Genomic DNA, 17,937 nt, shown 5'->3' on the forward strand with positions numbered 1-17,937 from the left:
CGAACTTCTTCATTCATCCCTTCCAGAACTTTCATCGATTTATTAAAAGAAAAAAAAGATTATACTAGTAAATGAAAAGAGAAAAATAAAACATAAAGTTGTTAAATCGTACGATAATATAATTTATCTTAAAGGTAATTTCGAAAAATTTTTTTTTTAACTTCTAAATGTCCATGTGCAACGAATCGATCAATAATCGATTGATCTTTTGAGAATAAAGCACAAGGTGTTTATTTAACCCTCTTGCAAATAATTGTGCAAGATAGAAATTATATAGAGAATTACTATAGATGTATGTATCTATATATATATAGATATAAACAGAGGGATAGAAAGAAAAAGAGACGTACAAAAGAAAAAAATAAAAGATGAGAAATAGTGAGACGGAAAAAGGCTTCGAAGCGCATTCGTTAGCTTACAATACGGAACGTTGACGGAAATAGTTTTACAATATAACTTTACAATATTGAAATAATCACTCCATGAGAACTAATCAAGAGGATACTCTCTTGTATTATTTATGAACTGATGATTAAACTAATGATTTATTGTTTGTAATAATCCTTTATACATATACATATACATATATATATATATATATAAAGTCAACGATACAATATTCTAATAAGGGTAAGGATATTTGTACGTATTAAATGATATATCAAAAATGCAATAAATACGGTAAAAATATAAGCAAGCCGACGAGTATTACAAAGTAGTATCCTCGATTAATTTTGAACGGGGAGTTGAATGCTATCGTATAAGTTATATATTTGCGCTTTTAACTTCATTTGAAAGCCTCGGTATTTGTTAATAGAAATCAATGAAATATAATGATTTAATAATGAGAGGAACTGAGAATATATAATTCGAATGAACTAATAATAGAAGAGTGAAAGAGAAATATATATATTTATATATGTATAAAGGAATAGTGAAAGATTAAGAGAGAAATAGGGAAAAAGAAATAACGGAAGAAAAAGAGGAGATAGAGAGAGGAGAAGAGAGAGAGAGAGCGAGTCTGTTCGCAAAAACAGAAAAAAAAAAAAAAAAAGACATGTATGCGAACTAGAACGAAGTAAAGCCGCTTTTTTTTTTTTCTCTTAATTACCTATCGCGATCTAATTCGACCTGAGTAAGAATATCTTTTATCTTTTTCTCCTCATTTCTCTCTAAATGTTTCTATATAATATTTTTTTCAAAGAAGCATCCCCCTTCGCATCGAATCAATATGATTAAACATTGTGAACATTGTTTTAACGGTAAATCTATACACGCGTCCATTTCGCTGTGTAAGCGTCAATATAAACTTTTTGTTTTCTCTCTTTGGGGATGAGAAGATTTGTTTATTTATTTATTTGTATATATGTATGTATGTATGTATGGTACGTGTGTGTGTGGGTGTTTGTGAGAGAAATAAACTAATTAAACGTATATTAAAAATAAAAAGTAAAAGAAAAAAGTCATCATCGCATACGCAGAAGAGAGAAATACAACAGATGAACGGAACACCACCAACATCGAATGGATTATACAGGAAACGATGATACGACACACGTTCATGAAAGAAACTTTCTCCTCTCTCTTTACAAGACAACTCGGCACATTTACAATCGATCTGCAACAAATCGCTCTTTTCATTCTCGTGAGACTCAGTTTGATTTCAATGACGTTGTCGTTATCATCGTCATCGTCCTCGTCATCGTCATCGTCATTGTCATTGGCGTTGGCGTTGCGTCGTCGTCGTCGTCGTTGCTTGTTGTAGACATTATCATTGTGAAAATCTCGAAATATATATTTCAGTTTGTTACGCGATAGTTTTTAGGTGCATCGAGCGGTTTCTTTTCTGCATCTTCGAGCGGTAGAAATGCAACTTGGAAGATGATGACTTCCGCGGGCTGGACGCACATCGATCAGGGCACTTCTTCGAGCAGTAATATGTATATATGTATTATGTAATAGGCTATATATATCTATATATATATAAATATTTATATCCTAAACAATTATATGTCGGCTTATTGATGCCGTTTTATCCGGATTTTTCGGTACTACGTAGCGTGGGTTTGCTGATTTTGTGAGATTTTGCTGGTACTCTTGTGATGACTGGACGTATGCCTTTCCTAAAATCAATAACGAACAATGAGATACGATCTATCGATCTATTAATCGATTAATGGAGAGCACGCAATTCTTATTAAATATTGTTTTCTACTTTCGAGAATAAGTGATTTCAATTTTAGCGCGTAGAAAAGATTAAAAAAGAAAATAAATGAAATAAGTAATAGTAACGATAGTTACATCAATTCGTTCATTAATTAATTTTCTTTCTCTTAATCGGTAATAATATATAACAGGAACTGTATAGTTCAACGAGATCATCGTATCGTCCAAAGCGTCGTTTGTATATTAGAGTGATTTGAACGCATGGCAAAGAAGCATTCTTCGTAAAGATCGTATCGTACCAAAGGCGTCGTTTGTATATTAGAGTATTTGAACGAATGGCAAAGAAGCATTCTTCGAAAGAAACGAGACGAATATGTGACATGAAATTCGTTTTGATTTTTTCTATGGGGAAAAAAATAGGGAAATTGGGGCGGTGGGAGGGAGGAGGGGGGGGGATAATTTAATTCGACGTCGTTTATTATATACAAAGTAAAATTAACTAAATAAGAGGACACGTTTGTGTGGGGGAGGGAAGTAATATGCGTCTGCTGTACGTAACGCAACACGATACAGAAATACCTATACAACATGCACGTGTTAATTACATAAATATATATATATATGTATATATACACATGTGTGTGTGTTGTTGTGTGTGTGTGTGTGTGTGTGAATGTGTGTGCGTGCGTGCGCATACAGAGCAACAAAAGGAAAACGGGGAAGGGAAATAAATCAATTTGAAGAACATTTCTGTAATTTACCCTTACACCAAGCGTAACCATAAAATGAAAAAACGTAGCAACAGCGACCTAATTATTTAATCCTCGTGAAATACATGTTGTTCTCTCTCTACTATATATATATATATATTTATATATCTGCGTATTTATTTTTAAACTATATATTATAGTATATTTATATGCATGTATGGCATCTAACGAGAGAATTCAAAATTTCACACGAAGTTTCTTAAATCATTCACTAAAGCTGTGATGATATGTTAGTACATAAAGAAATGCGGCGATACGAAGTGCGATATTATTATGGTATTATGTGAAGAAAGAGACAAAATAATTACTAAGGTACGTTTCCTTTTTCTCAAAACGTTTATTTCCGTTTTCTTTTCTTTCTTTTTTTTTTTTAAATATATTCATAGATAGAGATATATATATATATATGTGTGTGTGCATATACGTATATCTATATATCTATATATATATAAACTTTCTTTAATATATTTTATTTCTTGGTCAAACACATGAGACGTGTACGATCCCTGCATTGTGCGTCGTCTAAAATTAATCGATTATATATCGAAAAAAATCCACAATGAATAATTCTTCATTTTCATATTACAAAGTACAGTAATATTTGAGAAGAGGGATAGGCCGCATTATTATATAGGTATATATATTTTCTTTTATTTTTAATTATATATCTACGTACCGAAATCATTCATCTTTAATAGGCATGGTAACGTTCAATTTAATAATTCTTTTTTTTAAACGCAATAAATACCTGTATAAACGGTTTTGCAAGCATAATGAACGATCTTAATAAGAAAAAAAAAATTGGGTAAAAAATATACACGATAACAAATAAAATTGATACATCGTGTAGATATTATTGAAGTACTCATTTTGTTTTTTTTTTTGGTGGTGGGATTTTTATTATATTTTTTAGTTTTTTATTTTATTATTTATAATACACACTTTCTTATTAAAACTTCTTTTCTTCTTCCTTCTTAAAGTTTACATATTTTTAAATAATTCAAACTTTCATCGGTAAAGTCTCACTTAAAATCATCACTGCTCAACCGCGTGAGCATTTTAATTATTTTATTTATTTATACTAAATCCATATTTGTTTTCGATATTTTTTATTTTCTCTCACTCTCTCTCTCTCTCTCTCTCTCTCTCTCGCTCGCTCACATAACTTTTTATTATCGGAGAATACAAAAAATACTACATAGATATTTACCTCAGCAATTATTTTGTCTTTTTTTTTTTTTAACCTGCCAACAATGTTTAAATAACGCTTTTTAAAAAATAATATTATATTTTATATATCACTAATACACATTCAGATTAAATAGAAAACAAATTTAATGTTATGATAAGCTTTGATCGATTTAAGAAAGAATAGAAGAATGATATTTCATTTAAAATTTCTCTTTTTTATATTGAACTTTGATTTTTTGTTTTCTTTTCATTATTAACACAAATGTACGATATAGGAAGATAATAAAAATGATCCAATGATAAATATTAAATCTCCAAATAAAAATAACGTTCCTCATTATTCCAAATTATTTTCCTAGATATGCAATTATTCACTCTATTCTTTCCGAAATAGAAAAAAACTTAATGTCTTCAATTTTTCAAAATTAATCATTCACATGAATACGGTAAAAAAATTTTTGTTACACAAAAATATTAACAAGAGAAAAGTAAAAACATTTGTTTATAATAATATGTATACCATCGGAAAAAAATTTATTGATATTTCTCCATGCAAAAACCAACATGTTTTTATTTATATTTTAATAATTTTTTTTTTCGCTTTTATTATTTTTTCTTTTGCTTTTATTATTTTTTTTTGTCGTTTTTCTTTATTTATTTAAAAAATTTTTTTTCGTGCTGTAATTTGCATGGAAGAAATAAAAAAAAAAAATAAATAAAATTAAATAACACTAAGGACAATATTAATTTCACGATCGAACTTTCAATCAACGTTTTGCAATTGCGAAAGCAATTTATGTGTCGTTATAATAATTACAATTATTGTACTGCAAGAAAATGGTTTCTATCTTTTTCTTTTGTTTTGTTCAGTATTTTCTTTAATTAATTTTTTTGTTTTCATATTAAAGATAATCTATGTAACAATATGAATATTATTTCAAATTACTCGTGAATGTGCTATTATTGCACATTATTTATGCTATTTAACATAAAAGCATTTCCAGTCAGTAATAAAAATGCATAATATAATAATAATAATAATAATATATATATATATTAAGCATGTTATTTGATTCATTTACATTCTCTCTCTCTTTCTCTCTCTCTTTCTCTCCCTCTCTCTCCCACTCACTCTCTCTCTCTCTCTCTCTCCCCCTCTCACTTTCTCTCTCTCTCTCATTTTCACTCTCTCTTTCTTTTTTTTTAATTTCCTTTATACATACCTGAGTTAATTATTTGTTCTATTATTACCCTATGTTCCATTGCACAAATAGCTTAGAACGCGAGTAATCAAAATTAAAAAAGAAAAAAAAATGGCTCGCTTTGTCTCTTTATGCTATTAACTAAATCGAAAATAAATAAAATTAATATGGAAATTACATAATCGATAATACCAAAAACAAAAGTTTTATCGTACGGATAAAATAATCGATTATATAAAATTTTATATAAGATTTATATTTTATAGATATTTAATCGTTATCGCGATTAATTAATTTGCAAATTAATTTCTTACCTGTGAAAATCTAATTGGACAAATTTTCTAACGATCAGACTATAAATATATATATATATATATCACGGTATGTAAATAACTTTTTTTTCATTCACTAGTAATAAATGTTTCAAACATGTATCGTAAAGTGGTACTATTATCTAACAATTTAATGCTTCAAGATAAAAACTTCATTGCGATTATAGAAACTCTTTTCCTTGAAGAACACAAATAGAATTATTACTAATAGATTCGACAATCATATATCTCGATTACAAAACTCTAATTAAAATTCTTAGAAATATCAGTCAAATAATTAAATTTATATATATTTTTTTATATATATGTATATATTAAATCGTTATAATCTATACGGACGTTAATACTAACTAAATTAGGACAAAGTATAGTTGAATATTAATATAATTGTTTGTAAGTACGCTAACGAAAACAACCAGAAGGGAAAAAAGGAAAAAAAAAAAAAAAAAAAAAAATATCTTATACGTAATAGTACACGTGACTATTCTAAAAGACATTTACCATCTAAATTATTTATATGTTATGTATTTGAACATTTAAATAATCTTTTTACTAATTATAATGTCCCGTTTCTATTTGTTTCTCTTTCTCCTACCATGCCTAAAATGTCTGTAGAAATACTTTTTCATGATACAATAAAAAGTAAACAAAAAAAATTAGAAATTTCTTAATTATTAGCTTCTTTGCAAATGAATTAAGAATGGACACTAACGATGAACATAAACTGATAAAAGATACAGGATTTGCTATTTAAAATTTGGAAAAATTCAATTGGATTGAAATTTAAAAATTTGTAAATTGCTAAACAAATATTCAAACTTTTGTTTGATGATCAATTAGTTAATCATTAATTTACTATTTTTAATTTTCATTACGTACCGATAATTTTTTAAATAAATTGTTGTCATAAACGACCTATTAAAAAATTATCTAATTCCTTTTTTACGCTAAATTTACTAATTATTGTATATGTATTGTATTTCTTATAACATTGTCTTGTTTGATGACCCTCGATACTAGCAAAAAAAAAGGGGAAAAATGTATCCATTAAATATAATCAATATTATCTGTAAGTCTTCATCAATAAGTATTTCATCAATAATATATAAGCTCGTTAATTCTTCTTTAATTATTTTTATCGACCTTTTTTCATACCCTCTGATCAAAATATTAATATCAATAGAAAATTTAAGGGAATCCTAATTATTTCTTCCTCCGCCGTTATTCACCTAGATTTTAAAATTTCTCCGACTTCTTTCACCGACCTTTTTCACCGACTTCTTTCACCGACCTTTTTCACCGACTTCTTTCACCGACTCTTTTCATCGACTTTTTTCACCGACGTTCTATTGTTATGTAAACAATGAAAAATAAGCACGAAATGAAATAAACCTGTAATATTACTACAGATTTCTCGTATCTGGCAGTGTTTGGTATGTTATAATATTTTACAACTTATGTTACGATCTTATTAAAAGAAAAGAAGAAAAAAGAAAAGAAATTTAAAGGAAGCGAAAAAGAAAAAAAGAAAAAACTAAAAAATAAACAAAAACCCCGAAGGAAAGAAAATGAATTTAAAATGAAGCTAAAAATAAAATCAAGTATTTATATTAATTGAATCATTATCACGACCAACAAGTAATTATTTATCAAAGCAAACATGAATTTTTTATTGCAAAGTATGATCGAAAACCTAAAGGTATATGTTCTTTTTCTAAAGTATTTTTTTTTATCTTTTTTTTTTTTTTTTTTTTTTTTTTTCTTTTATTCTTTTAATATTCGGTATTCATGTTTGCTGTTATATCTTTAGAAAACTTTTCATCGAATGAAATCCCACGTTTGTAATTATCTACCCATTGTTGTCAATGTTTCTTTGAATGATTATCTTCAAATCGAATAATAATCATTTGTCTATATATACTTTTAATGAAGAAGTCATATATATGCTGGCAAATTATTCTAAAAAGATATACTCTACATGTACAAAAGTGAAAAGATAGATGTGGTAGTATATAACAGTAGGTAAAAGAGAGAGATATCGTACGATGCCATGCTGCTACATCTACCATTCACAAACTTTAGGAAAATCAAAGGATGACAGAGGCAAGCAGAAGATTTACTGCTTCCATAAAAAATGACAGAAAATTTCTACAAAATAATTATCCGTGCTATGCCGTGATCCTAACATAGATACAATACCGTAAATAAAAACGAAATAGAATAAAATTGGTTAAAAGATATGATATCTTCAATCTTATATTGGATTATGAATAGAAGTAATACGAAATATATCAAAGATATATATCAAAAATATATATAAAAAAAATATCTGGGACTTCGATTAAAAAGCTTTTACTGACAAGCACGGATAACGGATTGAAAAAAAAAATTACTTTTTTTTTATGAATAAATCACTAACTCATAAAGATATCAAATCCACTACAGGATAAGAGACAAATTGAGTGCAATCGTAACTACTCGGGGGGTGGTGGTGGTGGTGGTGGAGGAGAATTGGGGGGTGGTCCGACTGGTAACGGGGGTGGATTATTGGATACTTGTTGAACAGGCACATTCGATTGATGAGTCGGTGGTACGAAGGAAGTCTGACAATTGGAAAGTAAAAAGGGTGGTGGAACAGACGTATCGATGACACCGTCCGATGTCATTATAACATTACTTACCGGATACATGGAATACTGCTGTTGATATGGTTGGTAACAATTTAAAGCAGGTTTATACATGTATCCGGTATTAGCAGTAGCAGCGGTGGCGGCGGCGGCGGTGGCAGGAGTGTATATCGAGGGCGGTGGTGGGTAATTTCCAAAGTTAGTAAAACATGAGTTAACTTGAACAATAGGAGCAGCCCTGTTGTAGGTATTAGCATGATTGGATGAATGGTGTTTTGAAGGACGATGGACATTGGTTTGATTATAGGGAGTATCTTTCTGATAGTAGCTGTCTCGTTTACCAGCTATACCAAAATTGCCAGCCGATCTTGGTGGTGGCCCACCCTTGACATACTGGCGGCCGCCCCTACCACCTCCACGTACCTTGTTATTGCTGCCTGAACTATAGTGCCTGCCATTCTGCCTTTCTCCGGAACGGTATTGACCGTGACCACCGGCAACCATTGATGAAACCTGCTGTGACTGTGGTTGTTGTTGTTGCTGTTGTTGTTGATGTTGATGATGATGGTGATAGTTATGATAGTGCTGTTGTTTTTTTGCTGATTGAAACACGTTTGATGCGCTCTCATTGGCATCGGTCCTTTCTCTTTTCCGATTTTCACCAGAATAGTCCGGCACACTACCAATTGTCGAGGCGCTTGTCGTCGTTACTGGTGCACTACCCGTCGAACTTCTCCATATTGCGTCTGTTCGTATTTTCATTTTTAACGGTGCTTGTGGCACCGGCTGAGCCTGTGTACCTGGTATACTTTCAGCACTCTTCAGTCGATCTTTTAAAATTTTTAATTTCAAACCTGTACCTTGAGGTGATTTGTTTTTCTCCGGTATAACAACAGTACCACCACTTGTAACAGCAGTTTCACCACTGAGATTTAACTTCTCTTTGGGTATTGTTATTTTGATAGGTGCGGCTGCTAATGTCTCCTCATTTTTCTCCTTGTCTTTTTCACGATGTTTCTCCTTGTCTTTATCCTTGTGTTTATGTTTATGCTTTTCTTTGCTCTTCTCTTTATCCTTGTGTTTGTGCTTTTCTTTCTTCTTTTTCTTTTCGCTTTTATGATGTTCTGTTCTCTTTTCTTCAATCACTGCCGCCACTACTGGCTGTAACGTCGTTGTTGGTACAGTTTGAACTATTCCATCTGTATTAGTCTGCACTGGAGCAGAAAGAACACTGATGTCAACCGTTGAAACTACTGACGTTTCAGTCATTGACGAAGGCAGTGTCATACACTGTGTTTGTACTGCTAATTGACTATTAGGAAGTAACAATGAATGAGATGTTATGGGCTGTTGTTGTTGATGCGACTGTTGATGTTGATGCTGAATTGTCTGTGCTTGCATTTGTAATTGCATCTGTGATTGTTGTTGTGATGACTGTTGAGACTGCTGTTGCTGCTCTTGCTGAACAACTTGCTCTTGATGTGCCTGTTGTGATGTTATTTGACTAAATTGCTGCATACCCTGCAGTAAAGATGGCAATGGAGCTAAAGGTTCTTGCAATAGAGCACTTATACTTTGAGCTGATTTCATTGGTGATAAATATTCCATTTGCACTTGTTGAGTCTCAATACCTGCATCCAACCCATTTGTAGCCATAGTAGCTATAGTACTAAAACGAGACTCTGATTCAAATGGTTTAATTGATTCCGGTGGTTGTAATTCACTAGATACCGAAATACTTCTACCATTCGATGAAGGATTATCTCTAATTGGCTGGATAATTTCTGGTACTCTACTATGCATCTTCATGACCTCTAAACTTGGTATATCCTCTATTTTCCCTTTCACTTGGGATTCATTCTCACTAGAACTTATTGTTCGATGTCTTTTATGAGACGTCCCTGACAAATCGCTACCTGAACGTTTCATCGTCATCATATCAGTTTGATGTAAATTTGGTGGACTCGTGAATGATGTCGCCAAATTAAGACCGGTTAATGTCTCTGGTGCACGGTCTTGTTTAGGAACTTTAACGGCCGAAGGTGGCGTTTTTTGTTTCGATTTAGGCCTCTGAGAGTGAGACTCTCGACTTATTTGCACTTTTTCTGGGCTAAACAACGATTTGTGTTTGGTCACTGGTGTTGGCAATAAATTTTGTTGTTGATCGATCGATTCTTCATGTCGCGGTCGTTTTTCAGCTTTTGGGTCATCTATATTATTCAAAGGCGTTAAACACGAGGATTGAGAGTTTCCATTCTTGATGGAATCTTTTAATGTTTGCGAAACACCGTAAGCAGAATGTTGACTTATTATAGACTTAGAAGATATGCTTTTCTGAGGAATTTGTGATAAAGAAGATACAAGGGTAGTTGGAGATTTTTCTTGAGTGAATGTATTTTGAGGCATAGCAGTTGATTTCATATCACTTACGAATGCACTGGTGCTTCCCTGTAGTTTATCCGGTTGACTATATTTACCATGATAAGAAGATTTTTGTATGTTGGCAGCATGTTGTACATCCAATGCTGTTTTTGGATACGGTAAGGGTTTTTCTATAAGTTTTCTTACTTCTTCGGATCTCTGTTCCAAAGAATCAGATTTCCGTTGTCTATCTCTTGACGAGTCGGGATATTTATTATAAGCTTTCTGTTCTCCATCTTTTTTATGATCTACAGGTTTATGCCTAGGATCATAAACCCTTTTATCGTGTGGTTGATGTTTTCCATCCATTGTACTTAACCTCTGTAAATTGTGATTATTATTACTGAGATTGTCTTGTAATGTAGCAACGTCAGATCTGTGTGATGTATTATCTGGTAAAGCATTGTCTGTATTTGCATCTTTTGTTTGATGTAGAATATGACCGCCGTGAGAGTGCACTGAACTATTAGTATTTGAACTACTGCTAGAATTGTATTCCCTTGCTATCCTCTGTCTACTAGGATCGCGATTAGATTCTCGCGGTTGGTTGCCGGTAGAATGTCTTTGCTGTATTGGTTGATTAACTTTTATCTCTTGTCTATGATGATGATTATGATGCAATGTAGATTTTTGCCCTGGTGGCACGGAATGCTTATTAGGCATGCTGGTTCCAGGCACAGGTTTATGATGGTGTGAAGAATGATGCTTATTAATGTCAACTGCATGACTTTGACTACTCGTAGATGGAGTTGGTGCCTTTTCTCTCTCTAAACGTTCACGTTCTTTTTTCTCTTTATATTCACGGTAATCAACAGGTGGTCTTGCACTTGTTGAAGGAAGTTGTCTCCTTTCTTCTTGTCTTTCGGAATGATGCGGCCGATTAGAATGAAATGTTGGTCCTCCTTCAGCCGCAGTTGCTGGAGATGGAACTTTACGTGGTTCGGCATCCTATAAAAACATCAAATATTTTTTATTTAAATATATTCCATTGAAAAGAACAAATTTGTATAATAGCACAAAATTTAAACGAAAATAATATCCTTCTTTCATTTACAAAAATAAATCATCGTATAGAAATACTTACAAATAATGAATTATTAGATACATTTTGGTGATTTATACTCGGGCTTTGATTAGCGGAAATGCTCATAATTTTTTTTTTCAATCTTGATGGACATTTATCAAATATATGTAGAAATTCTGCAGTAAGTTGTTGGAGTAGATCTGAAGTAACAGTTTTATCAACATACCAGAACCAATGCCTCCCTTCATTACTTTGAGGTATCTGTAATAAAAGAAATACAAATAATAATATATCTCACATTTTTCCTTCGTTATATAAAAAGAAAGTACAGTTATTTCATATGATGCATTTTTATCATTACAAATAATCGCAAATAGATAGTTAAAGTAAAACAATGTAAAAATGTATATATTATTACCTCCCAATTGGACCATTTGCATGCTAAATGAATGCAGAAACAGGCGACTACTGTAGGTTTGTATTGCAGACACATGGTTGTTAAATGCAAGCTGAAAAAAATGATATTGCTAATTAATTTTCAGTAATTTTATTATTATACAAAATAATTTTCAAATAAAATGTCATATCATGTACTAAAAAACTATGTTAAAAAGTAAAAATAACTTGGAACCATATTATAACATAATTAACTTATTTAAAAATCATACATTTTATTTGAAAGTTATTTCTAATTGAAGCAAACTCTATTGTGTCAGAATATATAATTATATCATAATATTACATTTTTGTTTACGCTCTATAAAATAAATATCTTATATAAGTAAAAGTGCCATATAACATGATACAATATCACATATGTGCTATAAGAGTGCAATGATTTAAAAAATAAAATGTATTATTATCATTTAATCTTTAGATTTCCTCAAATGTCAAGTTACATGTAATTATAGTTATAACATATATCATGCAATCGTTCATAATATAATTATATTATGATATATTATATATTATAATTATATAGCCAAATATAGCCAATTTTCGGTTCAGCAAAGTACTTTCTAAAAATTTATAAAATAATTAATTTATTGTCAAAAAATCCATATACTTCTTTCATAATATAAAACACGTTTTAAATAATTAAATTTTTGTAAAAATCAGACCCGTCAAACAAGACTTCCACTTAAAGATACTACTCGTATATGAAAGGAAATGAACATATAATTGAATAAAAAATATATAGATATTTTTAATCTTTTTATCAACTATCAGTTATTGATTTCCAAATATGTTCATTTGACTTTCAATATTATAATAAGTAAAGTAACCATGAAAGTGGCTATTGTTGACGAACTTGACATGGAAATACACTTTCTATCAATAATTATTTAATTGATAAAAAGAGTAAAGAAATATATAAACCTGTTAGATGCCATAAAATAGGACGTCTGAGCTAGGTCTTTGCTCGCTAAAAAATAATAACCACTTATTAATAAAATACAAATCAACATAAAAATATAATTTACCAATAAACACAAACGTGAACTTACCCTTGACGAGTTGGCAACATCTAACAACATGTGTGTGAGGATGATCAATAGCAACATCAAACCCCAATGTTTGTAACAGGACATTTTCATTGAATACCAAATCTTGAGCTTGTTCAAGGTATTGCTGCAATAAAATTATACTTGTGAATAAGTGGAAATTAAAAAATAAAAAATGGGATATTAAAAATAAATGTAGATAAATGTAAGATTGTTACAAAGAGAATGACGATTTAACGAACATGTTACTATTTATATTTGGATAACAAATTTGAATACCAACCTCAGATCTATCGGGTGGCTGATCGTTACAAAGAGAATGACGATTTAACGAATACGTTACTACTTATATTTGGATAACAAATTCGAATACCAACCTCAGATCTATCGGGTGGCTGTTCTCGGTGTAAGCACATGTATGCCATTTTGATGACATGTTCTAGTTTGCGTGGTTGTTCTTCGACTTTCGCTGCTAAAAACAAGGCTGCTGCAGCAATGGAATTTCTGTGAAACTGTGATAGCGAATGGAATACGTAAAACCTGTGCATATAAACTATTGCAGTGTTGATGCATAATTGTGTGCTATATATTTAAAGTTAAGAAAAATTATATTTTCCTGGTAATGCCTATTTATAAACTCATCACTTTTCATTAATTTGAACAAAAAAAGGGCATTGTTTGTATCTGATATCAGAGACTTAACATGTAGTACCAACCAAAAATATATAAGTGTATATATACGAGTATATAAATAATAATAGTAAAAGAAGTTGCGAGAAAGATTGTATCAAATTACTAAGCTTCTATAGTAAATCAATGAAAGTAAAAAAATCTTTGACTTTATCAAATTTATATCTAATTGCATAAATTGCTAATGTTATACACTTAAATAACGTTATATTTTATAAATATAGCAGAAAATAAAATAATATATCCAAAATACTAATATGATATAAAATTTTTAAAGGATTCGATACGATAACATCTTAAAAAAATAAATGGTGTCATTAATATTTACTTTTTATATATTTACAAGGATAGTTTAACCAGAAATTATGAAATTAATATTATATGTAGATTATTGTATTATACTAAATCATAACGCTAAGAAATACAATATTCGTTTATATTAAGAATAATTTATTTAATCTATATATGTATATATATATATGTATGTAATATATATACATATATATATTACATTTTTAATATTTCAAATTATTTCAGTATAATAATGAAATTAATTTTCTATTTAATCTATACAGATCTAACAAATTATAAAAGTACTCGTGAAGAAATGAAAAAATTTTTAGGTAATCGCTATTCTGAATGTTTAGAACTTCTTCAATCTTTTATTACGTACAGGTTTGATTTCATCGATAAAAAATTTTTTAAGACGTAAACAGCAATATAATAAACATTTCAAAAACTTATTAAAATGCATTTACTGTTTTATATTTTATAAAAATTAGAAAATAATACAGTTACTTTAAAATGTAAATACAAAACTGTAGCATAAATATTTAATTTGATACTATCAGCTCGTTTACATCGAATGTTAATACAATACATTTACTTAAGAGTGAAACAATAAGTATAATAAGTTATATGATACAAAACTGAAATTTTGTTCTACTTAATAACGATATATAAACAAAGAATTGTTATAAAATATTACGCTGTATTTAATCTATTGTACCTATCTAAGAAAAAACTTAATGCAAACTATTTCCGACTTAGAATGATCCTATGGAAAAAGTGTTAGTATAAGTATCCAGAAATCGGTAAAAATATTCAGAGTACTGCTCTCAAATTTATTTTTAAAGTAGAATATTCATATCTTTATCATTTTTCCTATTATATGGTTTGAGAATAAGAAAAATTTGATTGTTCTTTGAGACTTGTAGTTATACTTCTTCGTAGAATTAAATTTTCCTTAATTTTTTTCAATAAATCATATGAATGTAATCTAAAAAGAATCTATCTCTATAGCATATAGAAATTTCATCGACATGTAAGACAAATAATAGTATATGATCGAATGATTAGCAATGGTGATATTTCTCTATCGAAGAAACATTAATTAGCATTAACTTTAATGATAACAATAAAATAAATAAAGAAACTATTAGATGATTAAACATAGACGCTTAAGAAAGTTAGCTCGATTGAATGGTAAAAGGAACCGATAAATCCTGCTCGCAATCCTTCTTGCATCTTAAAGACAAGTGTAAAACAGCAGCTGCGGTAGAATAGAATTAAAAAGTCCATACTTGCGTAAGGATAAAACAGCAGAAACATAATCATTGGTTGGTACTACTGTTAAACTTGGTCCAGGACAAACAATGTAATCTCGACATGGCCTTGTTTCATGCCGTTGCTTTTAATTTCGCATGATTATTGAGAGAACTCGATGATATAACCAATGTTGTATTAACAACAGTCACGACAAGACTGATATTCCGCGCATATCAAGAAGGAGAAGAAAAACAAAATAAATATCTCGCGATAGGCAAAAAATTTCAATATGGATAAACAAGGCAAAGAAGAAGAGACTAGGATGCGTGACCTCCGTCCTCTCGCACGTCACACACATGTTTATAACACGTCGCATTTCACGAGTTCGAGGGAATTCGCGAGGGGGGAAAAGAAACAGTCTCGTCGCATCTAACGAAATATTCAATGAATCGACTTATCGTTAACTTTATCGCTATGAGAAATAAATATGAACTTTAAGTATCGATAAAAAGGATAAAATATGATTCGTAGGGTAGACAAAATATAGGGAAAAGGGTATAAGATGCGTATAAACCGATAGGACAAAACTACACGTATAAGAGATGAGAAGAGGTGCGGAGTCGAGGGGGCAAAGGAAAAAGCACGCAATCATTTTTCTAAAAAGGATACACCACGAGTCGCTGGCCCATGTCCTGGATGAAATTGGCGGCCTGCTGCCTGTAACTTAGTTCTTTATCTGCATCGATGCCGCATCTTCTGCTCGGCGTGTTTATTAGCTGTTCTTTTGTAAAATACCATTTTTCGTCAGCCGCCATTTATATGTACACACAACTCGGGCACTAAAGCAATGCAGCTGACTTCACGTCGTTGGCTTAGTCGCGCGTGGTGGACGACCCAATGGCGTCGAATTCTGCGATTTTAAGGTGGTATATCGAAAGTCGAATTAAGATACGTGTCCAACTTCACGTTACTCAAAACGAATCGCGAGAAATCACACGCGCATAGGCGCCAAACACGGTTCGAATGTTTTTAGTTTTAGTTTTTCCACATGTTCACTCTTCGAGTACTTGCACTAAATAACTAATCACCAAACCATTAACCACTATCCCCTCCCCCCAACACTACACTATTACACGTTATCAGTAAACAAATATTCTTCTAATTTAGAAAGTATATATTTAATTTACTTTTAATAACGTACCGTCAATTACACATCTTTATAAAATATGGTTAACCGTCCGTGATTTTATTCGTCTTTACAAGTCTATTTTTCCGTTTCACTGGAAAATATGTTCAATTCGAACACTTTTCGAAATCAATGTTCGATATATTCCATCGACGATGTTCTAGTCTTCTTTGGAATAAGAAAAATAACGTTTTAGAACGTTAGCGTTAACGATGATGAGACTTAACTCGAGCTTCGTTGAAAACAAAATACCGACTGTCCTATGGTCGTCTACGAAACCTACTACGAAACCTACTACGAAACCTACTACGAAATCTACTTCGTACTACCTACGAAGGTAACTTCTTTCTTTAGGATTTTTCCATAGGATTTTTCCATAGGATTTTCGACAAGAATATTTTGTAATGGTATTTTTAAGAAAGTTTTTCAACCATGACAACAAATGGTTTTGAGTAGCTTGCTGAGATAGAAATTTTGTAGGTACCTTTTGTGAACCATTGTTCAGTCCTTCCTTTCAAGCACATTTTGAAACATGTGTTAAGGATTAATGAACGTTTTTATAGTCATTCCTAGATAAAAAAAAAATCCGAATGCATTCATAAAAACTGACCTGTGACATCTCCTGAGCCCCATTCATATAAACTAGGAACAGACCTAAACTATTCGTAGGTTTTGTTAATTTTCCAAGAATTTCTATTCTTTGAAAAGGATGTCTACAGTCTTTAGTATTCCAGATCCATAGAATTCCTCATTTTCAAAATAAATGTTCCCTTCGGCCATCGGTCGCTCGTTCGTTCGTTTGTTTGTTTGGAAATTTTTTTTCCCATAAATTCGATTTCTCCTTTTCTGTATTCTTAACATTCCAGTTATTCTATAAAAAAAATCGTTACCTTCGGCTGTCAATCATTTTTTTGTTCAAAAGCTTATTTTCTTTTGAATAAAATATAACGTTCGTTTCAAGAAATACGCAGGAAAAGAGAGGAGGATAAAGATAACCTCGTAGCATGGCTTTCCAAACACATTCTTTTAACTGCAACGGTAAGGAAAATATTAGTGTGACAACCTATTCCGTAATATTGTAATATATCGACGGCATGTTTTTCTATAATTATTATTGATAATAATTACCGTAGAAAGAACGATCGACTTAAAAATTTGTCTCAATTTATTCTTTCACGACCGCGTGGATTATCTAACCACCTGGATGTGTCAACACCCAGCTATTCGATCAAGAAATCTTATAGCAGCCAACTTTACGGCACGAAAATGTTCTCT

General features: G+C 30.8%; 1 protein-coding gene across 2 annotated transcripts; it reads right to left on the minus strand.

The window, feature by feature from the left end:
* Positions 1-1,773: 1,773 nt before the first annotated feature.
* Positions 1,774-17,930, minus strand: LOC122521381 (cyclin-T-like). Of its 2 annotated transcripts, XM_043642060.1 has the most exons (10): positions 17,791-17,930; positions 16,146-17,692; positions 13,616-13,820; positions 13,522-13,539; positions 13,242-13,365; positions 13,114-13,159; positions 12,152-12,242; positions 11,794-11,994; positions 8,712-11,657; positions 1,774-2,123 (listed from the first exon to the last, which is right to left on the minus strand). In XM_043642060.1, the coding sequence occupies exons 2-10, from the start codon at positions 16,289-16,291 to the stop codon at positions 2,052-2,054; spliced, it is 3,849 nt and encodes a 1,282-aa protein (XP_043497995.1). In that variant the 5' UTR covers positions 16,292-17,692; positions 17,791-17,930; the 3' UTR covers positions 1,774-2,051. The 2 variants fall into 2 exon arrangements, with proteins under 2 accessions (XP_043497995.1, XP_043497996.1); XM_043642061.1 differs by lacking the exon at positions 13,522-13,539 and having other exon boundaries at positions 17,791-17,928.
* Between the last annotated feature and the right edge of the window lie 7 nt (positions 17,931-17,937).

Source organism: Polistes fuscatus, unplaced genomic scaffold, assembly GCF_010416935.1.
Source record: "Polistes fuscatus isolate 324 unplaced genomic scaffold, CU_Pfus_HIC Scaffold4, whole genome shotgun sequence".
In the NCBI taxonomy this organism is placed as follows: Eukaryota; Metazoa; Arthropoda; class Insecta; order Hymenoptera; family Vespidae; genus Polistes; species Polistes fuscatus.